At 44.2% G+C, this 27,362-nt stretch overlaps 1 protein-coding gene across 5 annotated transcripts in view; it reads right to left on the bottom strand.

The window, feature by feature from the left end:
- The window catches only part of birc6 (baculoviral IAP repeat containing 6), a 91,686-nt gene that overhangs the window by 46,299 nt on the left and 18,025 nt on the right, over positions 1-27,362 (bottom strand). For 2 of the 5 annotated variants that reach the window (XM_028423650.1, XM_028423652.1), the window contains exons 11-59: positions 26,858-27,007; positions 26,544-26,769; positions 26,297-26,457; positions 26,049-26,180; positions 25,837-25,968; positions 25,499-25,665; positions 23,379-23,512; positions 23,123-23,284; positions 22,913-23,044; positions 22,624-22,721; positions 22,371-22,518; positions 22,112-22,245; positions 21,851-21,997; positions 21,581-21,768; positions 21,139-21,447; positions 19,941-20,040; positions 19,516-19,730; positions 19,219-19,427; positions 18,781-19,133; positions 18,453-18,672; positions 18,039-18,175; positions 17,806-17,943; positions 17,492-17,619; positions 17,204-17,335; positions 16,443-16,658; positions 16,175-16,358; positions 15,704-15,904; positions 15,083-15,216; positions 14,799-14,952; positions 14,599-14,715; positions 14,330-14,490; positions 13,966-14,092; positions 13,770-13,880; positions 12,726-12,984; positions 12,015-12,586; positions 11,698-11,873; positions 11,515-11,611; positions 11,132-11,326; positions 10,844-11,044; positions 10,469-10,748; positions 10,127-10,383; positions 9,032-9,140; positions 8,542-8,772; positions 7,601-8,462; positions 7,262-7,405; positions 5,885-6,014; positions 3,785-3,916; positions 3,543-3,704; positions 3,280-3,453 (exon numbers count right to left, since the gene is read on the bottom strand). In XM_028423650.1, the coding sequence (XP_028279451.1) occupies positions 3,280-3,453; positions 3,543-3,704; positions 3,785-3,916; positions 5,885-6,014; positions 7,262-7,405; positions 7,601-8,462; positions 8,542-8,772; positions 9,032-9,140; positions 10,127-10,383; positions 10,469-10,748; positions 10,844-11,044; positions 11,132-11,326; positions 11,515-11,611; positions 11,698-11,873; positions 12,015-12,586; positions 12,726-12,984; positions 13,770-13,880; positions 13,966-14,092; positions 14,330-14,490; positions 14,599-14,715; positions 14,799-14,952; positions 15,083-15,216; positions 15,704-15,904; positions 16,175-16,358; positions 16,443-16,658; positions 17,204-17,335; positions 17,492-17,619; positions 17,806-17,943; positions 18,039-18,175; positions 18,453-18,672; positions 18,781-19,133; positions 19,219-19,427; positions 19,516-19,730; positions 19,941-20,040; positions 21,139-21,447; positions 21,581-21,768; positions 21,851-21,997; positions 22,112-22,245; positions 22,371-22,518; positions 22,624-22,721; positions 22,913-23,044; positions 23,123-23,284; positions 23,379-23,512; positions 25,499-25,665; positions 25,837-25,968; positions 26,049-26,180; positions 26,297-26,457; positions 26,544-26,769; positions 26,858-27,007 (9,438 nt within the window). The remainder of the gene's footprint in view (positions 1-3,279; positions 3,454-3,542; positions 3,705-3,784; positions 3,917-5,884; positions 6,015-7,261; positions 7,406-7,600; positions 8,463-8,541; positions 8,773-9,031; positions 9,141-10,126; positions 10,384-10,468; positions 10,749-10,843; positions 11,045-11,131; positions 11,327-11,514; positions 11,612-11,697; positions 11,874-12,014; positions 12,587-12,725; positions 12,985-13,769; positions 13,881-13,965; positions 14,093-14,329; positions 14,491-14,598; positions 14,716-14,798; positions 14,953-15,082; positions 15,217-15,703; positions 15,905-16,174; positions 16,359-16,442; positions 16,659-17,203; positions 17,336-17,491; positions 17,620-17,805; positions 17,944-18,038; positions 18,176-18,452; positions 18,673-18,780; positions 19,134-19,218; positions 19,428-19,515; positions 19,731-19,940; positions 20,041-21,138; positions 21,448-21,580; positions 21,769-21,850; positions 21,998-22,111; positions 22,246-22,370; positions 22,519-22,623; positions 22,722-22,912; positions 23,045-23,122; positions 23,285-23,378; positions 23,513-25,498; positions 25,666-25,836; positions 25,969-26,048; positions 26,181-26,296; positions 26,458-26,543; positions 26,770-26,857; positions 27,008-27,362) is intronic. The other 3 variants (XM_028423653.1, XM_028423654.1, XM_028423651.1) reach the window with 2 other exon arrangements.

Genomic DNA, 27,362 nt, shown 5'->3' with positions numbered 1-27,362 from the left:
GTCTATGTCTTATAGAACTTTAAATCATTTAATTACTGTTTAGTTGTTTATACATAATTCCCCAAAAGCGGTAGCTTCTTATTTAGGTGGCTGTCAAATCACAATTCCTCCTCTTTATTCTATGTAAGTATAACTATGAGGTTACCACATAAACTATCAGTATATTTCTCCTCACAAAAGCAAACCAGGGAAGAGAGGGAGTTAAAAAAAAACTGCTTCCAATCACCACAGACCACCTCCATCACTGGCTCTTAATTTTGAGGTTGCCCTTCATTTAGATGAGCTATGTGCTGCTCCAAAAAGGAGAAAATGGCACGCCGTCCTAATGCCCTTGTTTACGCTCATAGCGTGATGCCAAGGAGTCCAATGGACGATATGAAACAAAGGCTAAAAACACCCACCTCCACAAGCACCAACCAATCACTGCTTTATTGTGAGTGTGCTGGCTCCCTAATTTATGATGAAGCTTTGTTCGATTGATGGGTCATTGTCCAAAAAGCATCACATCATCCCTTACAGAGGAGAACATCACAGATGATTCATTGCTCCCTGAGTCTCTCTCAGGGGATTATTTTCTCTCAGTGATGAATGAAAAAGTAACTGAGATTGTATTAAAAGGGTTTCTAGATTAACATGTCTGAGCTTCCAAAATAACATTAGAGAATGCTCCTGTCTTCAGGATGAGGACAAGAGGGTCATTTGGCAGCTTGCCTGGGGAATAATTACAGCACTAAATATAGTATATGACCAGGCAGTCACAGACAACTTCCTCCTGCCAGTCCTCTGCCTATTTAGGGGATTCAGTAGGCTTTTATCAAATTTAGTTTGAATCACATACTTGTCATGAAATACCTCTCCCATAGTGGGGATAATTGCACACACATGGGGATAGTCTCTACTGGAAGCTATGTGATGAAGGGAAAAATTAAAAGCTCTAGCAGAAGACGGCACAGAGGAATTATAAGTTGGAACAAGAGGGTGACAAAACTACCAGATGCATGATGTCAGCCAGTAGAGCAAAGCAGAGCTCCATGTACTTGGCAGAGACAGCTGGCAGGGTCAGTTTCTTTTGGAAGACAAACACTTGTCACATAAAGTCTTTGGGCCATGCTGGTTACAAACGTAATGATCCCAGAGAGAACAAAAAACAAACAAACACAACCTCACAGTCTGAAATGGACATAGCACAAAGTCAGAGCCACAGCAACATTTCTTGCCTGACTCTGGATTTGTTGCTTTAGGTGTTATTTATTTTTAACCCTCAATTCACATGTTTACTCTGTGTTGTGAGGGAAGAGGTTTTCACACACAGTGCGGACATGATGTTGACACAGGACATGCACCTGGTAGGGAGGAGAGAAAGAAAGAATAAATGACAGAAAGGGGCCAGAGGGAGTCTGGTTTGGGAATCACAGGATTTCATCCCTGCTTTTTGCGAACTATGTTGTCCTGTTGGCTTCATCAGGCCAGGACCTTCCATGTGCACTGGGACAGTTTGCAGCTGAGTGTGAAGGGGCTGTCTTTCAAAGGCAAAACACTGAGACCAGCTTTATAAAATATATTCATCAAATTCATTTAGAAGAGGAAATCTCTGGTGCAGTGTCTCGGTTCAGGGAGAGACTCTATTAGGCTTCTGTGATGGTGAATTACCCAACCATCCATCAAAAAAGTCATCCAGCCAGTGACACTGATGTTTAAATACGGGCAGTGGATAGGACATATGGTAGTGAATAGACAAAAGGTACTTGCTAAGATCATCAAAATGAGACAATGATGTTAAAAATTAATCTGACCTGGTGTTGACCCATGAGTGTGCTGAATCAAACAGCTAAATATAACCAGTCCAGGGTCACTGTCACTGTGGATAGACAGTGTTGTGTCCCAAGCTGGAGGATGTCAGCAGTTTGATCCTGACTCAGTGTCCTTCTGTAAATGTATTCATTAAAGAACGAGCACCAACATGTGCGGTGGCAATATTTTACAATGTGTATTGCTTCTAATTGGACAAGTGGATTTTTCCAACCCAAAACCTTATACTTTCACCAGAAGTGTTCTTGGCAACAAGGTGTTATAATAAAACTATTAAAAAAAAACCTTCAAAAAATTGCAGCCTAGATCATTTCAATATTGATACTGGTCAACATTGCAGCAATAACTCAAGCCCCAAAAAAGTCAGCAACTTTTATCTTATGCAGTAATTATACTTAAACTAATCATACTGGCTTCACATTTGTGAAGCAAAATAATCACATAATCAACTGTGACCCTCCAACACTATTTTATGATGACTTTCAATGACCAAGAAATAGTTGTTACTTGCATAGACCACTCAATTTGACCCTGGCTTAAAATGGCATGGGAATGCCAATCGTCAGTCATAGTCACAGAGCCACCTACTGGCAAAACTTCATAACATGTAGCATGCCTGACTGTCTGCCTAAATGTTACAAATACAACTTGGTATAAATGAATGTTTCTGTCAGCTACAAAACCAACACAACAACATTTATTTGGAATAATGCCATGCTCTATTATACACCCCACTATAACAACTCAAAATAATTTCAAGTAGCGCTGCATTACCCAGAGCCTGAATCTGAGCAAGCACTAAGAAATATGAAGAGATATTGTAGTGAACCAACATCTAAGGATTGAGAGGCTTTCATTCCCAGAGGGCTGGAAAGGTATGCAGAAGACTGACTGTGATTGAACACTTTTTGCTAAAAACCACTCCACAAGCTTTTAGACTTCAAAGGCTTTTTTTCTTTTCTTTTTTTTTTTTTTTTTTTAAAAATAGCCCAGGTGATGTGAGCTGAGACCTGACCAACACACAACTCCATTAAATCTAGGTACAGGAGAACAGTAATAACCAGTGGACTGGATTTTTACTGCAGCAAAACACATTTAGGACGCACATTTTAAGTGTTAAATCTGCACACGCTATTCACATGATTTCAGCTCTCAGTGGGCTAAAAGCCCTTCTAGGCCTTTTCTTCTATTCATATGGTACCGGTGTATAGAGTCACTGCTTTTACAGTAGCAGAAATGCTGTGAGTCACAAAATAGAAACAGGACATGACAGTCAGGTTTGTAGGCCATCCATACACACTACAGTGATTACTAAATGTAGATTGAGGTTATAGTCCTCAATCAGTGGCCCAGGTTTTATTAAGCCCTGCATCTTTTTGCTGTATGTATGTATTAGATGCCAATTTTTTAAAACAATTGCAGATGAATTGTTTAATTACGAAATAATATTTTAACTTAAGAGACCTGTACCTTTCTCTGTGCGAAGCCTCTTGAAGGAGTCTGTCTTTGAAAGGCCGGGGTCAGAGATAACCTTGGAGCCCAGTTTGACCGTCAGGTTTATGGACTGGTAGCCCTGTGGCAGCTTGCGGTCATACAGGAGCGTCAGAAGCTGGGCCAGGGTCATCTCAGGAGGGAGGGGCTGACCTAGAACAGGGGGTAGACAACTTATGAGCTTTGGCTGTTACGTCCCTTACTAAAAAAAAACCCTCTACTGCTAGACAGATGTCATGTACCTGGAAGCAGCTTGTGGTAGAGGTGGAAGACGGGCACACTGATCGTTTTGGCTGAGGGGTCCACACCAGAAGAAGCTGTCAACTTGTCACTCATGACGCGACCCCTTCTTGATGGAGGTCGGGGAGGAGTTGAAAGAGCCCGCTTTGACTGGGACTTTAAGCCTGATGGTAGACATGAAGTATATGATGTAACACACAAGAATTACTATCAGAGCACAGTTGTGTGGAACAGACCCAAGTACCTGAGGCTACGACAACGCTGTAGTTGTCCTGGAAACCATTGTCTGCTTTCATCTTCTCCTTTTCCTCATGATTCTTCTTTTCCTTGTCCTCCTTCTGTTCATTGATCAGCTTGGCTGTGATGCTGGGTGTGTCTGTGTAAGAGAATTAAACGTCACATGAGCACTAGTAAGCTTCAAAGGTAGATTTTTTTAAATGAACTTACAGGGTAAGTTCAGAAAAACTGTCTGGTGCATGAACCAGCAAAACAATCTGAGTAAAACTGCTTTTTGCATGTGTGTATGCTACATATGGATCAATGTTTTAATGCCTTTATTTACAGTACTATCAGCAATGTCTGGTAAAATATGTTTTCAAGCCACTTGCATTAATTTGGGAAATAAATTGCTAAAATTTTGATTAACACATCTTTTCTTTGCAGTTGTATCGATAACTCATGTCTATGGCAAAGTTACATGAGAGAGAATGCCTAAATGCATGTATTTGCTTAAGTGCATGCACCAAAATTATGATTTGAGAACTGAAACCTTGAAATGTAGAACATTATAGGTTAATATATAATAATAACTTTATTTAAATAGCACTTTTTTCAAATTCAGAGTTTCAAAGTGCTTTAAGAAGAGATTTAAAAGAGGACACAGAGTTTGCTTGCCTGATATCTTTTGGCAGGGTTTAGGACAGCTTTTGGGGACATAGACGGCAAAGGCGTGGTCACCCTTTGTAATTAGCCGAGATTTGGAGACTGATAGGGACTTTCCAGAGGATCTAGGGCTGAGTTTAGGCTCATGAGGAATTAAAAGGTCCTGTATATAAAAGGGGGCAAGGCCATTCATGGCTTTAAAAATCATAATTTTAAATCAATTCTTAAAACTCACAGGAAGCCAGTGAAGGGCAGCTAGAACTGGTATTATGTGGTCACTTCTCCTGGTATGAGTTAAAAGCTTTGCAGCGGCGTTGGGTATTAAATGTAGTCTATAAATGTGTAAATGTTATGTTTACTGATACCAGAGTAGAGGGCATTGCAAGCCTGGAGGAACCGAATGCATGTATGTACAGTGGTGGGGGGAGGAACGGTCGAATGGTTTTATTAATTCCCTTAGCTGTGCGAAACAGAACAACCTACATCAACCAAGCAGAAAAAGGGAACATAATTCAAAATTCAACCGTTTATGTTTTATACAGTAGATACAGCCTGCTGTGAACTGGGTCGATTTTTAAAAAAGTAGGTCACCAGTTACAAAAAACAAACGTTTGGGAACCACTGGTCTGGAACCTCAGGTAAAGAATCCCTGACAGCAGAGTGCCATGCTGGTTTTCAGATTTTCAACTTCACACAACACTCTTCACAGGTCTACAAACCACTGTATTATCTGTGCATGAATGGATAAAAGCAAAATCTGTGGGACATACAATTTGAAACCAGTTTGATGCCAGTGAGACACCAAAGCTTCTTTCACAGATGCAGACTGCACCACTGGAATGTTAATGTTTTACTTTGCCTGCATTTGCAAACACAGTGATACAAAAATCAGTATACATATGAATCTGTTTTGTAGTACATATATATGTGGCAAAACAAAGCAGCATGCATTTTCAGCAGCATGGTGTGAGTGGTGAAACACTCAAAGAGGGCAAAGATCTCATGTTTTTTGTTAAATAAGGAACTTAAAAGCAAATTTTATTGATCTATTTTTTAACTGCAGGCTAAGAACCAGACTAAATCCTTTAGAGTGCAGTAAACCATTGTTAAGCGATGGCAAGAACGTGCTGTATGCATGTTTGTTGTAGAAGATGCTTGTCACAAGACATTAAATTCAGAATGGTGTTTAAAATTTAAAGACATGACCAAAGCGATAACGGCAAGCTGAACACAAGCAGTGGGTTTAACCTATGTTTAACCCTGTGTGCGGCACAAAAAAGCAACACACTAACCAGCTGCAATGCAAAGATCTATGTTGTTCCTTTATTTTATCTAAGAACCATAAAAAAAAAACAGACAAGCTAGTAGATAAACACGATTTGAGTTTGAATTTGAGTTTGAGTTAAATCCGGTATAACATGCACTACTACTATTCTTAGTTTGTTTTTGTAATGAAACATACCAGATACCCGGTCCAGAACTTCAGCTAGTGTGGTGGAGATCGGCAGATGGAGGGTGCGGTACTTGTGGCCTGCTCCGTACATTGGATGCTGGATCATATGGCTGGTAGCATTGATGCGACCTTTGTATAACTGAGAAAAAAAAGATGACAAATACATTGTACAAATAAACAAAGGAGTGCACATATATATACATTTAGAAAGATTTAGATAAAGTTCTGAAATTCTTTGTAAGCAAACTTTTACTTGAAGTATTCTAAATGAAAAGAAACTCCTTTAAGCAGCACAATAATGTCCACTGATCGTAAAATATAATGTCTGGAACATTCAAGTGTCCTCTTTGCCCATAGTCCCCTCTGCAGGACAGCCGCAAGAGCAGTCTTTAATACTGAGAATAATGAGACGGCTATGAAGTTGAAATGGCTTGCTTTGGATAATTAACACCGATTTATTCACACCTTGCCCCCAGACAGACCTGTGCACATGCACAGTCATGAAATAGCTTTTCTAACCACCAATCATTGAGCTGAGTAAAATATACAGCACTGGGCTGTCAGTGGGGACATATAATAACCCGTCATGAATCAGTCTGAAGGGATAGAAAGAAGGACTTGGCTTCACATCGCAGTGCTGCCCCCTTGAGTTCACAGCTGAAAATACTGCAAAACATTGGTTCATTGTTTTTTTGTTTACCTGGGTGTAATAACAATTGAATTGATTACTGTAATTAGTTAACAGTACTTAGTTATACTGTACTGTATATATTTTAGTTGATTCACTCAGTATATGCATAGCTTGACTGAGGATACGTCTATTCCCATATTAAGGCAGATGAATAAGGAAATGCATAAGAAAACTAAAAATTTGTTTTTTTTTTTAACCAACCACAGGTTTTCAAAAGGTTTTGGTGGAGGCAGTGAAAAATATTTCCATTAAACTTCACATAGTATCTGTGTCAATAAGATGTAAAAAAATGTGAAATAGCAGGACTGTGTGCGATTTAGTCCAAGATATATGCCAGAAATTACAGTAGCTTTTGCAGATTTTACTTTTTACTTATGGCTGAAGTCTTAAGTTATGTAAAGGGTCAGTATTTGGTTATTTCTGCTATTTCTGCTTAAATACTTGTGTGTGAGTGTGTTTACATGCTTAAATAATAAATGATCTGTGGCATCTAGTTATAATTTAATATTTTGCATTCACATACTTATTAAAATAAACAAAATCATAGCTAAAGGGCTTGGTATGTTTTTATGAACACAAGGTCAAAATTCCTGCTCTATTTGCAACCTAGTGAAACTACAGCATGTATCATCCCTTTACATTGATTGTTGATGCTAAGGCAGTTTTTAAAAACCAACAAAGGAATGGGAACCCACCGGGCAGGGAGACTGTAGGAAGACTGTGACCTTCTCATCCTCCAGCATGAGCTGCAGGAAAAGCCTTCGGATGAAGCCTGAGATGTTTCCAGAGATCGGCACGTTGCCTCGTTGAGGAGCTGACTGGAAGAGTTCACACAGGACCTGCAGACAGACAAAAACAGTCACAAAATCAATACAGACAGAGAACTCAAAAATGTAGAATTAAATATTAAACTGTGTCAGATATCTTAAAGCAATTCTGTTATCTCAGTATTTTAAATCAAAACACAGTTAATTACTATTCTTTAAAATTAAATAAGAAATTTTCCATTCTCCCAGCAGATTGTAGGATCAGACCTGAGCCATGAGCCGCTGGTTGTTGGGGTGACAGGATATACACTGGAGAAAGAAGGCCACTGTGGCGTTCTCCAGGGCCGTCCTCTGCTGGGTGGTGAGTCCTCCTGCTTGCCCTGAGGAGGCCAGGGAAAAGCGGGACCCTGAAGGCTGAGGCTGAGATGGAGGGGGGGCTGCTGCAGATCCAGAGTTCAGAGGCTGGCATCCAGCGTTGGCACCGGCACTAGCGCTGGAGTGGCACAACAGGAAGAGCAGTGCTGTCCACAGTGGGTTAACTTCTGGTCCTCCTAGCCAGTCTTTCATGGCGTGACTGTTGCCTACTTCTGTGAGAAAGCGCAGCACTGGAGCAGCCAGCTCTGCAGACAGAGGCGGTCGGCTGTGTAGGGATGAGGAGGGTGAGTGGTAGTGGTGATGGTGGTGTCGCCTCTCTGTCTGAGAAGCAGGTAGAGGGAGGTCGGCGCTGGCTAGGAGGCCGACGCAGAACTGAGCCAGGCTGCGAACCAGCAATGAGGGCAATCCTGAGTCCAGCAGCTGCTCTATGGCTCCTGGAGACTGAGAAGCAGCTGCCAGTGTTGTTAACTGAGACTCAGACAGATTAATAGGGGGTCTTGCGTGCTTGGAGTCGTCAGTAAGTCCTGCAGCGTTGGTGTTGGCATCATGCTGCTTTTTGCCATCATCAGTCATAGCAAGACGGCAATGCTGGGCCTGAGAATGAGTGGCACTGGGTGCTGAAACGATCCCCATCCAGGACATGAGCAGGGAGAAGTAGCTGGGATGAATGTGACACATGGAACACAGGAGGCTGTCCACAGCCTTCTTCAACACAATGTTGCATGGTAATGACATGGACCAGTTATACAGAAGTCTGGAGGGAAGAATGAGATAATATTAATGGGGTGTCAAAAGCACAGGTGTGTGTAATCTTCATATGAAATCATACTGACTCAAAGAGCTCTCTGTTGAGCAGTGCAGGAAGGTCGTAGTCAACCGGCAGCTCGTAGCTGTGCCACAGTATGGCTGCCACACAGTGAAGGTGGGAGGGCGATGGCATGAGGAGGCCGTACTCCCTCGATGAAGCAGAGGAAGAGCCAGCCCCTGTATATCCCATGGGGCCGCTCATCTTATGGGCTGCCACTCGTGAAGAGTCATGGACCCACTGGAGAAGAGCCTGGATTCTGGAAGGTTGAAATTCAGAGCTTTAAAGAATTACTCCTCTTAAGGTTTGGAAAATCTGTTCAGTCCCTTGCAGCAGAATTTATATGCAACAAACGTGACCAGATGGCAGTAAAAGCTGACAAGGAGACAGTAAGGACACCTTTTACTACCAGCTTATGAGTCTGTCTGAAATATCACCTTGTATTAAGGTTCTGTTACATTTTTAGGGAAACTAAAGGGATGTTTAGAGTCAAGGGGAAGAGTGGGTGTTGCAAGTACCTGTCCTTGGTTCCAGAGTCCTGCGTGGTGCCCAGCTGGTACAGAATGTCAATGGTGGAGTCTGAAGAGAGGCCGTTAAGTCGCCCAAACAGCAGAGGACTGTTCAAATCTTTAAGAACAGAAATAAAGCTACAAATAAGGATGGTTCCATTTGAATTCTATGTTAGCATTAACACTTGCTTCTGTCAAACAGACCGTTTCTGTTTTTGCAAGTGATACAAGTGAACTTTATGTTGACAGATGTCATCACATCTACATACTGCTCTGTATATTGCCACTGCCTACTTCATACACTGGAGTAGGGCTACACTATCAGTGTGACCGTGCTGCTTGTCATTGAGGTGACAGGTTTGCAATGATTATACAGTGATAAATTTGCAACTGCAACTTACCGGTAATAGTAATACCTCCTCTTAGTGCCACTCCATGGGGCCGTGTGTTGGTACGTAGTTGGTTAGGGGGATCTTCAGGATGATAACATTCTCTCACCTGAATTGCCTTTGGCTTTACCAAGTATGGAAGCTTGCAAGCTAAGAAGCTTGGGCTTTTGCACCTTAGGCTAACACATAGCATTAGCTCGGCAATGCAACTGAACAAGAGTTAGGATAATACGTTACACCAAATCAACTCATGCTCATTATTCATGATGCCCCTAGAGTGGCAGATTTCTGTTTTCTAATCCTTTTCAGTGAGCTAGTATGTCTATGGCTGTTAACTATCCCAATGAAGCTGCATCCTGCCTTGCAAGGCAAGACGTTTCTCTCTTAGTCTCTTAGTTTTCTGATCGACCACACATCTGTGTCCATGCATGGTAAAAGCAGACACATAATCCTTCTAAAGGTAGAAAGAGACAGACAGTAGCCACTTTAAGACTTAGCCAGAAGAGCTAAGGTTATAAAAGAAACCCTTTAAATATCTGGTGTGGAAAACCCTCTGCAATGTGACCTTGTCTGTGTCTTTTAAACTCATCTTAATTTAAAAATCTCTTCAGGCAATAAATTTGGATATTTTAAGAATTTCTGATGCTTTTTAGGGAACTATGGATGCCCAGCATATGAATAAATCTTAGCAGTGATGCAGCTGTGTGTGACTCACTGGCTGGGTCGGTGCCAGAGGCGGCACAGTTTCTCAGTAGAATGTCGATGAGTTTCAGCCCGACGCGAGTGGACTGCAGTCCGATTTTGACCAGGACAGCTTCAATATTGGGGGAGTGCATGCCACAGTAAGGTGACATGAGCAGTGCGGCGCAGGTCTGGAGCAGGTTGGCGGTGGGTGCTGCAGCACTGGCCATCATGGCTTCCAGGTCACTGACGTGGGTCAAGCAATGGTGAAGAAGACGTAGCCACCCAATGCTAAACAAGGAAGAAGGACAAGGTCATAAAGCCACCCTAAAATGAACTTGCAAATATACTTGTGATGCAGGATCCATTATTGTACCTGGTTTTAGAAACCTGGTCCTCAGAAGGGAGGAAGGGATTGTTGACAGTTGCAGAGGAGGTGTTACCAAATGCTGTCAGACCCAAGAGTTTGATCTGTGACAGCCCGAGGGTGCTGGCATCGCGTGGCCTGTGTAGCCTTAGACAAACTGCTGAAGCAACCTCTGCCTTAACCAGCTGGATCTTTATGTACGTTAAACCACAGGTGATGACTGGTGTGGACAGCGGCAGCATGTTGACACCATCTGCACTTATCTCCACAGAAACGGAGGATGGACAGGCTGATTGAGGAGAGAGTGAATCATAAAAGAATAGCATTAGAGTTTTCATCCGAGTAAAATGGAAAAAATTTCCAAATACACTGGTTATGACTTACTGGCCAGAGAAGCGAGATGTGGCTGGATGTGCAACTCCTTCAGCAGCACAGCAGCTGGGAGGTGGATAGTGAGGTCACACCAGGCCTCCTCCGGCAGGAAGATGTAGGACCAGGCTGCCGATCGGGCCCGTCGGTGGGGTGGGGTGGCCTGGAGGAGGACCTCTGCTGGCTGTGCTGTGGGGCTACTGGATGTGATCGTACCTGAAAAGAGCAAATCATTCTGGATTAGACAAGACTTGGGGTAAGGATATTGTTGTAACAGATGGAATCACAAATAACTGAAGTCACCTAAAGGAGCAAAGTTGTGCAGTCCCTCAGCATTGTCTGGCTCTGAAGTCATCACTCTGGCTTTGAGGCTGCCATCTGCTGTTTTTCCAGGACCTGAATCTAAGAATTTCATAATAGTGGACACCATGCTGCGTGCCGTGTTTACAATGGCTCTGGTGCTAGTCACCATGTTGTTACAAATCAACTGTACACCACCTGGATAGAGACAAAAAAAGGAAAAAAAAAAACAGTTGAAGCCCAGACCATTACCGGTAATAGGAATTAAAACATGGATGTAAACCATACTTTAGTGAAAGAAATTAAATGCAAACATAGTTTATGTTTCACTGTGGCCCAGTTTAAAAGTCTTATTTATTCCAATACAGATTTTTGTATACACCCACCCATGTCATGGAAGGCCTTGAGAGCCTCGCTGGTGTCCAACACTCTGAGGATAAACCACAGAAGAGGCTCTGACAGCTGACAGGTAGAAAGGGATCCCTAAACACAGAAGGAAAAAACACAAAGGTAAATTTTGGTGCTGCTTTGGTACTAATTTAATACTATAATGACAACCGCAAACTGACCTGTCTGCCCATGTAACCACAGGCCATGTATGTGAGGATGGGCTGCAACATGACCTGGACTGAGGTGGCTCTCTTGCTGAGGGTGGTGAGGATAGTGAAGAGGCCATCACCCACTGAGATGGCATCCAGGCCACCATGAAAGTTCTCATGTTTGGTTAGGTGGAGACCACTGGCTCCTGGAGAAAAGTGAAGACTGTCAGCTTAAAGAAGGAGGAAGTTACTCTCTGATACTTGTTAAAGGAACAAATTTACAAGTGTATTATATTTTTAATAGATGAGAAAATAAATCAGTTGTTAAGTTTGGTGCCATGTCATACCTATGATCATGGCCATAGCGCTGCTGTTGCATTGTCCCAGTGCCGACAAGATCTGGCTCATAATTTGCTGATTAGCCAACACCAGGTCGGCAACGCCAGCTGGAGGACCCTGACTGGACGCAGATCCACCAGCTACGCTCTCCTTGCTGCCACAGACCTTCTCCTCATCTGATACACTGCTGTCAGCTGCTCCACTGCCAGCTGGTGGCAACCGCCCACTAAACTCCCTGTCCCCAGACAGAGGCAGCTGCACCAACACGTTGACCAGCTTGAGGAGGTCAAACATCAGCTGGTCACGTGTGGTCTCTCCACAGACAGCCTTTGCATCTCCTGGCCGGATGACGTTGGCGAACAGACCCCCGAAACAAGCCCGGGCACCCACCGAGCTGTCCGAGCCGCTGCGTGAAACCACTTTGTCTGAGCAGGTGATGTAGTGGTGAACCAAGAAGGTGATGGACTCAATGACAGAAGATATAGTGGCCACTGACACCACCTCAAAGTTTTGCTCAAGTGTGAATTCCAGCAGCTTCACCTGCGCGTCCAAAGGACCCTGGCCTGATTGAAATGGACCCCTGGAAGGACAAATGGACAATTAGCTTTCAAGACTACTCTAACTAAAAACCATCTGAACAACTCTCAGAGTGACAGATTATACTTGAAGTACATTACAAGTAATGAATATTATATATATTTTACATTATAAAACAATACCTCTCAGTGGACAGGATGTGCATGAGTTTTAGCAGGAACTCGCTAAACATCTGGGGACATGTAGAGGACAGGTGGACCTGCAGGCGACTCAGAAACTCGTGCATGGCTTGGGTGGCAGTGGGCCCCACCTGGGAGCTATGCTGGCTTGTCCCGTTTGCGCTGGTGCCGGATAGAAAGCGCACCAGGACGTGAACCAGGGTGGGATCAGATACCATCTGCTGGGCTGTGCTTTCCTGAGTGCTCATGCCATTACTGGAAGCTGCAAGTTCAAACACATATGAATCAGCTCTATATGTGAGTAACATTACATCACACAACAGGATAATGAGGGAATATAATTTCACTTTCACTCTTCCTCTTTTGTTGTCCTGTGGACTGCTTACAAAGGCCGTGTTTTCATTTAATCCTAACTTCAATACAGCCTTTGAACGATTGAATTTACCTTGCATAGACCTACGACTTGTCTAACATGGGTAATTCATCACCCAGTCTCTTTTGTGGAGAAATTAACAGTAATTAATTGCTCTGTGGTCCCTTTGCTGACCAAATCACCTTGATGATACACTAAGGGACACTCAGGCGCCCAATTTTTATACACTGATTTGCAGCTTTTCCCCAATCTGATTTCCCATTTCACTATCTGTTATCTGTTATTTAAAATGTGACTTACAGACACAAGGGAGTTAATCATGGCTTCCTAATAATGCTGAGGGGGGCAGAATTTGTTGTATGTTCTATTTTTGGCAGAATTTTATTAGTGACATGAAAAATCTAGGTTAAAAATCAAAATATTTACATCACAGCGATTTTACCAAAACCAAACGAGTACCAGTTAAAAGCAGAAAATAAGATGATTCAATATATTTGAACAATTTCTTCAATGTAGATTTTAAAAAGCAAGCATTTTAAATTTGACAGAAAGCTCTAAAATACATTGTTTAAGCCACACATTGACAACTTATAAATAGCTGAAAGTGTAAGGTAAGTAGTATATTACCAATCTACTGTTAATTTATGGAAAAAAGTGAAAAGTAGAATACTAACTGCAGGCTGGCATGTTAGTCATCAGGGTGAGGGAGTGCAGCACCAGACACCATGTTCTCAAGGAGGTGTTGGGGTACCATGCCAGCACTGTCAGGAAACTGCTGATGGATGCTGGACACACAACAAAACAATACAATGTAGAGCATCTATGACTGTCTTCAGATATACATTAGGAAAAAAGTGGTTGAGTCCTGACCTTGGTTGAGAGGGATGGTGGGCACTCGGCTGGCATTAAACAGGAAAATGTCTGATCCACTCTCTTCACTGCTGCCAGAACATGTGTTCAGGCTGAGCGTTAACCACAGCTGCAGCAGGGACTCCAGCTGAGGAAGAAATCAATGCTTGAGTTGATGTCTGTTACACTTTAGTACCACTTAATACAGTGGTGAATACATTGGTAAATACATTGATGAAAAACGAACAACGAAAGTCACATTTTATATCATATTTCATCTTTATGTAAACGAGGGTAAAGTATTGTGATAATAATTTGCATAACATTTAGTTTTAGGTGCTGAGTATCTGAGTCTTAACTAGGTCCAGAATGAGCAGGTGCTGACCTGGACATGGTGAACCTGAAGCATGGAGAAGAGTTTGTTGAAGCAGGAACTCAGAATGGGGATTGATGAGGGCTGCACCATCAGGCTGCTGCCTGGAGGAGAGCCTCCACCATGGAGAGCTCTCAGTAGGGAGTCATCAGTCCCATTGGAGGCTTGGCTCACTGGATAACAGACAGAAAGCAAAGCTTACAGCCATGATCTACACTGTACAGAGTGCCATACAAAGACTCAAATAAGCGTGCCTCTGCTTTTTGGTGCTATGTAGTTACCTGTGGACGAACTTGAAGTGAGGGCCTGCAGAATGGAGTCAGCCTGTAGGGTCGCCATCATTTTGAGCATCAGCTCAGCCTGCTGTTCCAAACCTACTTCCAGACGGGCATCCAGTGCTGTTGAAGAAAAAGGGAAAATTACATAGGTCAGAAGAGGTCAGTACTAAGAATAAAACCATATTGAGGCAACACATCCTCACCTTGTGACACAGAGACTGACAGGCTCTGTGACGTGGTCTTTTCTGCAGCAGCTGGAGGTTTTGATACTGGGATACCAACCCCACCAATGTATGGGTTGTACCCATATGTGCCATAATCAGCACCCCAGTAATCATACCAGGTGCTGCTAATAGGCTGGGAATAAACACGAGAAGGAAGCAACGAGAAAAATGAGGCCAGAAGTCAACAAATCTACACAACTTTTCAGAATTTGTCTAAACTCACAAGTAAGTGACTAAAAATAAATAAATAGACATCATCATACCTTAAACACTTTGGCAGCGAGGGGATCTTTTTCCAAATCAATATCTAAAGGATCAATATCAACATCCATCAGGTCTTGTAGCAAGTCAAAGTCTATGTCTTTATCTTTTTCCAAAGATGACAGAGGTGGAGCACCTTTGGATAATGAAAACAGCTTTAATATTGCCAAGCAAGCACACTAGAAAAACACACAAGCAAGAGAAACTCTTTCTGTAGCACATTACTAGGCAATTTTAATGCCGATCCAGCTAATTCTGTAGCTCCTATTCTCCTATAACGGAGGGAGAATCCAGACACGAGACAGTAATTTCTGCATGGAAACAGTGTGTCCAAGTTCAAAATAAATGAACTAAACTACCTTTTAGGATTGTTCAATTTAAAATCAAATAGCCAAAAAGGCTGTGGATCTACATGTCTGAACTTCCACTCCAAACAACAGCAGTACCACGATAATAATAATAAAACATACTGTGAAGTTAATCTGTAAACATGCAGGTATGAAAAAGAGGGAAATGTGTAACCACAGAAATACTTGATAACACAAGAGCGCGGGTTCATGTTGTGAACCTCTCTGTGTAGTGTTTGTGGGGAGTGCGGAGAATGGACGAGGGTACCCACGCACTTTGGAATACTGAGGAGGTCCCGGTAGTACCTGCGATGATATCAGGTACCAGGGCCTCATCAATGCTCTCTACCAGGGGGATGGGTGCTGGCTGAGGCAGGGAGTCATCCGAATCTGCCCCTGCTGAGGAGGACGATGCCCCGGCCTCTTCACCGCCCACCTCATCCATGCCATCAAGAGAGCCTGGAGACAGCAGTTCACCTGAGAAGACAATAAAAAGCCAATGCCAAAGTTATCATGTCTTACAATTGTAAGACATTGTGACCTGTCTTACAAACATAATGATCAGTTCTAATGTAACATAAAGTGTTAAGTTTGTTTTATTAGTTGTTGCCACATAAAAAAATTGATGAAGATAGTGTCCAACAGTGTTTTCTGAATGATTTCACTTACCCAACATTAAAATCCCTATATAGGAAGTGGTGAGTAGGAAGTGTGTGATAAAGGAAACAGCCACGTTCACCAACATACCTGTCAAGATGTCCTGTAGCATACATGTGAGGGAATACTGCGCCCAGGCACCTCCCCAGGAGATGTCCCCTCGATTAAAATCCGTCCCCACAAGCAGGAGCAGTAGTCGTTCCAGCTGTTGTTCTGACACCACCTCACACAGGTGGATTGTGGGTCTTGTGGCGTTAGCTATCCTAGCAAGCACCTGAAGGGATAATAAGAGTGTTTGTGGTTAAAGGCAAAGATCCCTGAATTGAGTAAGTCCACTTTCCTTCTGTTAGATAAATACCTTGCAGACAAAGAGCAGCAGGTCAGCGTGGCAGGTAAAGTCCATGGAGAGGAGGAAGAGGGCCAGCTTCTGCACCACAGATATGCAGCGTTCATGGGATAATGTGAAAGGCAGAGGTTCTACTTCTGGGGCTTCTTTGGCTGTCGTGGACTCTGTGTCTAATGTGGAGCGGGGCCATTCGGCCGTCCGCCTCAGACGGATCAGGTCTTTAAAGTGCTGGAAAAAGAATGAAGAAATGAAGGTTCTTATCCAGGTAAATAATCCCTTTATGTCTTAGAAAGGCACTGTGTGTCCCATGGTCCCATGAGGTCCTGGATCACCAGCGTATCTTTGTTTTCCATCCTGTACCATTTTTGCTTGAGATTATGTCTATGAAGGAGTTATACTACCAGACAACTTTTCAGATTTTCCAATGTTGTGTACAGACACTCTTCCCATTAGAAACAAAGGCAAGCATGTGTACAATGACAATCGCTGTCACTTTGTTGTGACTCTTTCCTCCCATCATTACAATCTCTCAACAGCCTTAGAGCCTGGACCTTGACATATTGTCATTCTCTATACCTGTGAGGGTTAATACACCAATAAAAAAACATAATATTTTGGCTCATTTGTGTAATCTTTTGTGTAAAAGTTTGTTTCTTTTCCATCTCTGTTACAGATTTAACTTTTTAGCTGGAAACTACACTGTAGTAAAAACAGACTGCTAGGAAAGGATGAATGTTATTGTAGGTGTGTACAGTGTGTGATGAAATGCTCACCTTGGACGTGGCTTGTTTGAGCTTGGCCTGCTCCACCAGCAGTTTGTAGGAGGAGCCTTTGTTACTCTGGATTTTCTCCTTTTCGATCTGCTCCACCAGAGCTTTCTGTTTTGCTTTCAGTAGATTTAACTGCTACATTAAAAAGGGCATGATAAATATAAGCACTGCAAAAGCATTCACTTCACACTGATCTGCAGTTTTCTGTTTAGACCTAGCAGACATATGTCTTATACTTCAACTGTAAACAGCCGATGTGGAGGTGTGGGTTTTTAGATGAGACACATTTACCTGCTTGTGATGGACCAGCTGCTTGCGGATCTTGCGGGAGTAGAGGCGATCCAGACTGCTGCTGCCTTTAGCTGACCTGCTGGAGTTCTGAGACTGAAGGCTGTTATTGATGAAGCTCCACTGATTACCTAAAAGATTAACACAGTAAATTACTGTGTAAACTCAGAGAAGTGTGAATTATCAGAAAAGTTGTCAGATAAGACAATGTGTGCTACACCTAGAATAACACAAGCAGCATAAAATTGCGATCAATTTCCTTTTTGTATGATTACAAGCTTCTGCAGTGAAATATTTAGTGTAAATTATTGGTCTACCTGTAAATGGTCGCTCTCGCTCCTTCCCTCCAAGGTGTTTCTTTCCACTGGAGGCCTCATCTTCTATACTGGCAACATAGTCCAAGAGTCTGGAAACCAGCATCACCACCCAACTGATCATAGGAATATCCAAAACACCTAGAAAACATACAAAAACACAAATTAATGTCAGTATATACACACACATCGCTTTGTTCTGCTTGATTGTGTGTACAAATGCTTCACTGTGTTACCTTCAGTCCTGCGCTGAGAAGCAGCTTGTGGCTGCTGCAGTGGCGACAGCAGGCTGTCCAGCAGGTTGAGGAGACCCTCCAACACACCACTGTTACTGAGGGATCTTTGGCCAATGCAAGACAGGAGCATGAACACCCTGGGAAGAAGGGAGATGGAGTAACTACATGCAGCATGTAGCACAGAACTGACATGAATCTGTAACCCAACATTTTCAGACCTGAATGTAACACCAAAAAACACAAGCAAATACATCAAACTGCTTAAAATAATGACTCTTTCCAAGTGAAACATGGTTTCACAAAAGCAGGCACAAAGCAGAATATGACAAAGACATTGGTATATAGCTTTCTGTAAATTCTGGCACAAACAAAGGTAAAATCTTAATACAACATGTTGTATCTGATGGCGCCTACCTGTCCTGGGGGAAGATGAGCAGTTGCTCAGAGTTGTAGAGCTCCTGCAGGACGTTAGAGAGGAACTGGCCCCACCAGCGCTCACCTCCACAGAGCTGCACCAACAGCAGGCCAGCATGAAGACGGATCTTAGGCGTCCCGCTGATACAAAGGTGTTTAAATAGCTCCTCACATGCCTGGGCATGGAAAGTACTCTGGAGAACTGAGGGCACAGCATGGCCTGAAAAAGAATGAATAAGTGTTTTGATTCAACACAAAATAAAGTAACTAAAACAATGCAATCTCTACAACAACCAGTGGACCCAACAGTGTCCTGCTCCCTGCTCACCATTGTTGGAGTGCAGCAGGCTCAGCAGTGTGTCCAACAAGTAGCGGATGATGGTCCTCAACTGCTCTGTGGAGGAGTTGTGAACTAGGTCTTGGGCCTCCGGAGCACTGGCTGTGGGGAGAGATTTGCGACTGGCACCCAGTGACACTCGCAGCCGCTGGACAGCGTGGTGGGCCAGGTTGAGTTGAAGCTGCAGCTGGATGCAGTCCTGGTAGGCTGAGAACACACGCTGGTCCTCCTCTACCACCTTGTCAGGTTTTCGTAAGAAGTACTGAGCATTGTTGGCACTGTTGAGAGGTGGCAGGTCGATGTTCTGCAGAAGTGTCTCGAGCCGATGGCAGGCCAAATTGTACCTAGTAAACACATTTTTGGATTAAACAAACCTAATAATGCAGCTAAAGTATGAGAATGCTAGAGCTGCTTTTCTTCCAGTCTCACCTGCACTGGATGTCCTCCTGCAGCGCCACCATCATGGCCAGGTGTTGATCCACATCTGGCTGACTGGCAGCCTCGCTCTCTCCACGCAGAGGATCGTGCATTAGCTTAAGCTCACTTTCCCACGGCAGGATGTAAGTATGGCCATAGTAGAAGCCCAGAGGGATCTTAGCACGAGCATTGGTGCTGCCATAGCGCCCAATCACAGTGATCTACGAAAGCACAAAAGAGAAATCACAACACAAAAACCACTAAAACCTGAAACAGCAGGTTAGCGATCTTTCCGAGCACAATACAGACCTTCATAAACCTGCAGACAGGTGGTGGCAGCAGGTCGTGCAGAATGAGGGAGTGGGTGCTGATGTCTGTGGCCACCACCAGCCTGCGGCCATCCACCTCCTCACCTAGTGTCCATATGTCTATGGACAGAGAGGCTAGGTCACTGCAGGTTGGGATCAGAGCATCAGTCAGCAGGACAGGGCGACCAAAGTCCAGCGTAACAAAGCGACGAGCTCCTGGAGGAAAATAGTAAAAAAAGTTTTTGTCATTCTATTAGATACATTCTATCACACTGTGCATTTCATAACAGAAACTTGAAACAAGGGTAAAAGCCAGATTTAAAAACAAGCTTCAGCATATTCTCTTTGTTTGGGTTTCAATCGAAAAATTTACAGCTCTTGTTATGTAAAAATATGTTACCGGTACATGTAAATCATGTTACATACCAGAGTGCATCCGCTCTATGATAATGGACTGGTGTGGAGGAGGCTGCAGGAAGTGAGATGCTTGGGAGATAGCAAGAGCCAGACCGCTGCCCATTGGGCTCTGAAACAAATAAACGCTCATTATTTAATATTTTTTCTCAAAGATATATGCAGCAATATTCTGTAAATGGCAACATACTATATTTATTTTCATTTTAATCATACTTCTGTACCTTTTTCACAATTGTAAGTAAAAAAAAAGTGTAAAATAATCATAATTTCATCAGCCCTGACAAGCAGCAGGAAATAGATGCTGCTAAACATTTTCAGAAATAAAATACAATTTTATATCTGTATAATACATTTTGAAGGAACAGAGACTAGCCTTTAAGGTGTAGTACATCATTATAATCCAACACAATTTGTCAAATGAATTTAGTATTTACTGTTCTACTAGCAGTGTGTTCTGGTAGTAAAAGAGGAAACTATCCCTGTTGCAGCCGGAGCAAAAGATTAACTAATAATGTAACGTTTCGTATGTTATTTGCCATTTAATTGTTGTCATGGCACACCTTGACAATGCACAACTGAATTTTCGCAATCATTACACAGGGTTTCCCACAGCTCTTTATAGTTAGGGCGGAAGCGTTGACAAATGTCCCCCCCTAATTATCCGGCAACTGGATAGCATACGACAACCTGTCATCATTGTAGGAAGGGCATGTGGAGCTAAGATAATTATTCATCTAAACTAAACATTTGAATAGCCTACCAAATGCTTGTCCACTTATTCTGCTTGCCCTTCCTGACAGTAGTCAGACAGCACAGAGGAGCCATGTAAAGCTCAGGGATGAGCGATTATGCTTGTGGTTAACCCCTGTCACACAACAGCAGAAGTTCAGTGTAGACCCAGAGCACCTGTTCTTGCTTGCAGGACTGCAGCTTTATTGTTTTACTCCATACTCTACATTTAATTTCTGCCGCTAACAATCAACGTCCCATTAACATACGACCTCTCTCTCTATCTTAAAGGAGACGTGTCACTCTCAACATCCGTTTCATTTATCTGATTTTCTGCAGGAATCCCTGCATTACATCATGTTATTTTAAGGTAGTTGTTTCTGTTCCAAGACGGTCCCTTCCTTTTGATACATGCTTTAAATCTACACTTTGATTAGTCAGGTTGTCTGATGAAGATTCCAAAAGCAACATTACTAACCGGTTTGGCTTTCTGAGTGTTTTTGTGCACAGCTAGGTTGACAGGCCCAGGGTCCATCATGGAGCCAGGGAAAAGGTGAGCCAGTTCAGCACTGAAGGCCGCAGACACTGCCTCATTAGGCGGTGTGAGAGGAGGGGTCATGAAGAGGGGTGTGGTTTTGGGTGTGGGTGGGATGACATCAGAGGGGTGAATGAAGAATCCCGGAGCAGAAGAGGGGTTTGAAGGCACAGAGTTGTGGATGGGTCCAACACCAGAGGCAGCAGCGGCTGCAGAAGTGGTCTGGTGAAGCTTGGCCTCAAGCTTGGCCTTCTGTTTCAGCATAAACACAAAGGTATTAGAAAAGTGAAAAATGTAATTGATTAGCACTGCTCACTATCCAAAACGAGCAATGTTAAGGCTGATTCATACTTCTAAACCAGGCTTAACAGTGACTCTGCCTCACCTGCTGCTGTAGCTTGAGCAGCTGCTGTTGTTTCTCCTGGAGAACCTGCAACTGCTGCTCTGCTGAGACCATGGCATGAGAGAGCGACTGGAGCGCCACCTGGGCGGCAGAACTCAGAGCTGTAGACGCTTCACCAACTGTCCCTGTTGACAGACCGCCCACCGTCGGGGTCACACCAAATGTACTCACTAGGGTTAAAGAGTAGAAGTTCGGGTTACATTGAAACAGTGAAACTTGAGCCTAAGCTGAGTGAAATTTAAGACGGTTTACCAGTAAACATGCTGGCATCATCTCGTTCCACCCGTGTGCCGTCGCTAGTGGAGATGCAAGTAAAGGGCAAGGGCTCCACCTCCAGGAGTCCTGTTAATGCTGTGAAGCTGCCCTCTGCTGCAGCACAACAACTTACTTTTCCGTTCCCTGCAGGACACAAAACATTCAAAACAGACTGAGCACATCTATGTATAACAAAACCATATTCTCTTTTTCTGCAGAAACACAGAGGAACATGTCATTGATATTTAGCATTAATACCTGAGAGGATTTCAGAGAGGTCAATCTCATCTGACTGCACTCCAATGCTGCTGTTGAAGGCATTCTTACAGGAGGAGCCACTGACCTCCAAGTCAAAGAGCACCGGGTCAAAAGGAGAGCTGTATAGGCCATATCTAGAAGTACAAAACGAAGGGAGGTTTGTGCTTAAGAATAAAAAGCAAGAAAGCAATACTTCAGCAGAAGCTAAAACCTTGTAACTATCATGAATAACTAAACAAATAAACCTGAGGTGGTGTACCTAGTCTGCAGCAGTGCCTCCAGCGGAGTGAGGCGGTCCTGCAGCTGTCTAGAGATGGAGGTGAGAAGGGAGGCACAGGCAGTGCTGCAGCCCGCCAGGTCCTCCTCCTTCACATAGTTCAGCAACACAAAGTACCAAAACACTGAGCCTGAAAGCACACAGAAGTGAGCAGAGCAGTTAGAAAATGAATACTTGAGAGTCACCAAGGGGGAAGGTGCTGTGTTTCCTTTTGTACTAATGATCAGTTACTTACCACCAGTTGCTGCAGCAGGCAAGTAAGGCATATTATCTAGCAGAGCCTTCAGGAGGCTCACGCCAAATCCCTGTTGACTTGGTTCTCCTTTCCCATTGCTAAAAAAATTTAAAACCAAAAACAAAACAGATAAATAAATACATAAAAAACAGCAACAGCTGGAATCTTACTTTGTTAGCCAGGTTTTCAGAAGAAAAGCAAACAATGGCAGAACCTTAGACCTGATTAGTTACAGATCTGTAAAGGACCCATTGTGAAAGAGAAATATCAGCAAACACTAGTTTCTTACCTTATGCAAAGTGCAAGAAAACGGGCGCATTTGTGTGCAATGCTCCGGCCAGCCTCGAAGAAACACACCCGCACAATATCTGTTAGCCTTGTCCGAGTTTTCGCCAACAGGCCCTCCTTTCCTTCCCTCAAGCTTCGAAGAAAGAAAAGAATGCATCACTTGTCTTTGTAAAATATCAAAGTGTAATCAACGAGCAGCTTCACTGCCTACCTGCATGGTCCGTTGGAGAACACCCCAGCTAGCCAGCACAAAATGTCTAGGATGAGGCTTTGGGCATGCTCAGTGGCTGGGGTGCCCTCTGTGTGCCGACACAGTGCATTCAGGAGCTTCTCATGAAAGTCTGGAAACTGTAGCATGGCACAGCGTTGGACTCTTAAAAGCACAGAACACAGCACGTTAATATTAACACTACTTATACAATGTGTACTCGAACTGTTAACATTCTTACTTTAACAGTATTACTGACCTTTCTTTGGGTATTGACGTCTTCTTGAACCTTCTGATTGTGACTGATACTTCCTGCAGCAGGTCACAGCCTCGCAGGTTTTCCACTTTCTTTGACGGCGCTGAGGTTTCCGATTTTGCTGCAGAGACCTTCTCCTACACGCGAACACACAATGATGAAAAAGACCAAAATAAATCAAGTGGGAAGAGTGTGAAAAAAGTGAAAAACAGTCTAATTTTGTCAAACTCAAAGAATTTATTCCAAATTTAGTTTTTATTTAGAACAAATATCTCTTTGCTTTCCAAACCCTCTAACAGAAAACACAAAAAGACAAGAAAATAGTAAAGCTGTAGCTTTCAAAAACAGTCTTTTGATTTGACTAAGTTACTACAAGCAGATTGGGAACTATTGTGTTATTGTGTAAATGTTAAAAGGAACTGAACCTATCGGGCCTGGTTGGCTTGTGGGACTCCTGAAGCAGCTGATAGGTATCGGCAGGCCAAGCGTGCTGCAGTGAGGGCAGTTGTAGAGGCAAAAACTCGGGCCTGGGAGGAGTTCGGGGAGGCCATGGTGGAGGACTATCGGTCAGCCTCAAAGAGATTCTGGCAAACCGTCCGGCGCCTCAGGAGGGGGAAGCAGTACTCTGCCAACACTGTATTCAGTGGAGGTGGGGTGCTGTTGACCTCGACTGAGGGGGTGGTTGGACGGTGGAAAGAGTACTTTGAGGGTCTCCTCAATCCCACCAACACGCCTTCTATTATGGAAGCGGAGGCTGATGACTCAGTGGTGGACTCGTTCATCACCTGTGCTGAAGTTGCCGAGGTAGTCAAAAAGCTCCCTGGGAAAGTCTACGCCAGGGTACTGGAGAGGAGAATTAGACCTATAGTCGAACCTCAGATTAAGGAGGAGCAATGTGGTTTTCGTCCTGGCCGCGGAACGCTGGACCAGCTCTATACCCTCCGCAGGGTGCTGGAGGGTTCATGGGAGTTCGCCCAACCAGTCCACATGTGTTTTGTGGTCTTGGAGAAGGTGTTCGACCGTGTCCCTCGCGGCATCTTGTGGGAGGTATGGGGTCCGTGGCCCTCTGCTGAGGGCTGTTAGGTCCCTGTATGGCCGCAGCAGGAGTTTGGTTCGCATTGCCGGCAGTAAGTCAGACCTGTTCCCAGTGCATGTTGGACTCCGGCAGGGCTGCCCTTTGTCACCAGTTCTGTTCATAATTTTTATGGACAGAATTTCTAGGCGCAGCGAGGGAGCGGAGGGGATCTGGTTCGGGAACCATAGGATTTCATCTCTGCTTTTTGCAGATGATGTTGTCCTGTTGGCTTCATCGAGCCGGGACCTCCAGTGTGCACTGGGACGGTTTGCAGCCGAGTGTGAAGCGGCTGGGATGAGAATCAGCACCTCCAAGTCTGAGGCCATGGTTCTCACCCGGAAAAAGGTAGTTTGTCCTCTCTGGGTGGGAGGAGAGCTCCTGCCCCAAGTGGAGGAGTTTGTGTATCTCGGGGTCTTGTTCACGAGTGAGGGAAAAATGGAGCGGGAGATTGACAGACGGATCGGTGCAGCTTCCGCAGTAATGCGGTCGCTGTACCGGTCTGTTGTGGTGAAGAACGATTTACCGGTCAATCTGCGTTCCTACCCTCACCTATGGTCATGAGCTTTGGGTAGTGACCGAAAGAATGAGATCGCGAATACAGGCGGCCGAAATGAGTTTCCTTCGAAGGGTGGCTGGGCGCTCCCTTAGAGATAGGGTGAGAAGCTCAGTCACCCGAGAGGAGCTCGGAGTAGAGCCGCTGCTCCTCCACATCGAGAGGAGCCAGCTGAGGTGGCTCGGGCATCTGGTTCGGATGCCTCCTGGACGCCTCCCTGGGGAGGTGTTCTGGGCATGTCCCACTGGGAGGAGGCCCCGGGGAAGACCCAGGACGCGGTGGAGAGACTATGTCTCTCGGCTGGCCTGGGAACGCCTCGGGATTCCCCCAGAGGAGCTGGAGGAAGTGTCTGGTGAGAGGGAAGTCTGGGTGTCCCTGCTTAGACTGCTGCCCCCGCGACCCGGCCCCGGATAAGCGGGTGGAAGATGGATGGATGGATGGATGGATGGAACTGAACCTATCATTAAAAAAGCTCCAGTAACAATGACTTAGTACCTTGGAGGCCTGAGCCCGTTGCAGCAGTGTGGACAGTGAGTGGGCTTTGGTGCCTTGGGGTTTGGCACTGGGCATCCTCACCACAGGCCGGGGGCTCTCCTCCATGCTCTTGTCACTCACTGCTTTGATGTGAACCAGGAAAGACCGGTATTTCCCTCCTGCCATGCCTGCAAAGCAGAGACAGGGACAGATGCTTCAGCTATCAGACGGCATTTTACTTACTGGTTTTTAAAAACATGCAGTGAATTAATCATGAGAGAGAAAAAAAAATATTGGTAATGCAATAATCAACTATAATGCCGAGAAACTGGCCACAGCTACTGTGGTGCTGCTTTTACCTTTGACCAGCTTGGGGCTGGTGAGGCTGAGCATGCCAGCATGGCCAGAGAGGTCCAGCCCACTGGCCAGCCACACTGGACCGCACAGGATGTCCTCTTTGTGGTCCTCTAGGAATGGACACAATATGGAGCCTGCAGCAAACACAAAATTTCAGATTGAGATTCAGGAGAATCAATGGTGCACAATAAGTAAATATGTCTGTATTTTTTACCTGATGTCTCCTCTATATCCATGAACTGGATGTCCTCTGTGAAGTCGTGAAGCAAAGGCTGGCCATTCCTCTCTCCATTAGCGTGGAGGACATTGGAAAGAGGAAAGGAGATTTGTCTGTCCACTGCTGTCTCTGTTTAAGTAAAAAGAACATTCAGGACATTAGTTTCACAAGAACAAGATGCCTTAGCAGTGATCAGTCTACCATACTGAATTTGTGAGCTGAAAGCTTAAAACCAGTGTCCTCACCGCTAACTTTGCCCAGCCCGGGTGCTTTGTTTTTCAGTAAAGTGACCTGGACCTGAGGAATGTTGACTATGTTGGCATTTAGGACAAACTTGAAGTCCACGTGGCCCACCATACAGGCTTTTGGCAGCACCAGCTCAAACACATGCTCATCCCAGCTGGAGCTGCAGACACAACACAGATCTTCATTTTAAAAGAAACCATTCCATGCTTTTGCCTCCTCATAAGCCATTAAACTGCTACAACCCACCTGTCACTCTGCAGCTTCCAGGTGCGGGTGTGCTGGGCTGCATCTCCATGGTGCTGTTGGTGAAGGTGTTGGGGGTGCCGTCGCTGCTGCTGCTCTTGCTGCACCTCTACCCAGCATGGCGGCACTGTGGCCGAGAAGCGAGGGGTCAACGTCTCGAAGCGTGTCAGCTCCACCAGGGACATCAGACTCTCTGTGGTCAGCTGTTGATCCACCAGGAGGTCCACTCCTGCACAAGGTCAATCAGGGTACAATTGTTGATACAGTCTGGTTTATTCAGCTGCATGTGAAGAAATATGGACTTGTGTCAGCTATACCTGTGATCCCGGGGCTTGAAGGGTTGGAAGAGGGCTTTGTGCCCTCAAGCAGCATTTCAGCCCCTTTAGAAAGGGGGCCATCAATAAACATATCTCCATCATCTACATCATCACACACACCTCCAATTTGAAGGAAATGAAGTTCTCCACCTTTGAAGTAAAGCAAACAAACATTGACATTGGCATCTATTTAGAAAAATGACTTAACTTTGAGTGAAATTAATGATATTTAGCAAAACATTAACTGCATTAATGTGCAGAATATACTAAAAAACTGCTTAGGTTCCAGGGTAAAAACCAACAAAACAATTTTTCGTCTTCAGTAGAAACCAGGGCAGCTTGAGACTGGGAGCCATGCTAGTAACTGAACAACCAACACAGTGATTACTATAAATAAAAGTCAACATTGCCACTCATAAGGGATTACATTTAAAAACATGAACATTGACAAATAGATCCCTTTTAGGTCACTTGGAGGATGATCCCAGCAGCTTGTTATGTAAAC

This window comes from Parambassis ranga, chromosome 15 (genome assembly GCF_900634625.1).
Source record: "Parambassis ranga chromosome 15, fParRan2.1, whole genome shotgun sequence".
NCBI lineage: Eukaryota > Metazoa > Chordata > Actinopteri > Ambassidae > Parambassis > Parambassis ranga.
Note: the sequence above shows the minus strand (reverse complement) of the source record. Positions and strands in the feature narration are given on the sequence as shown.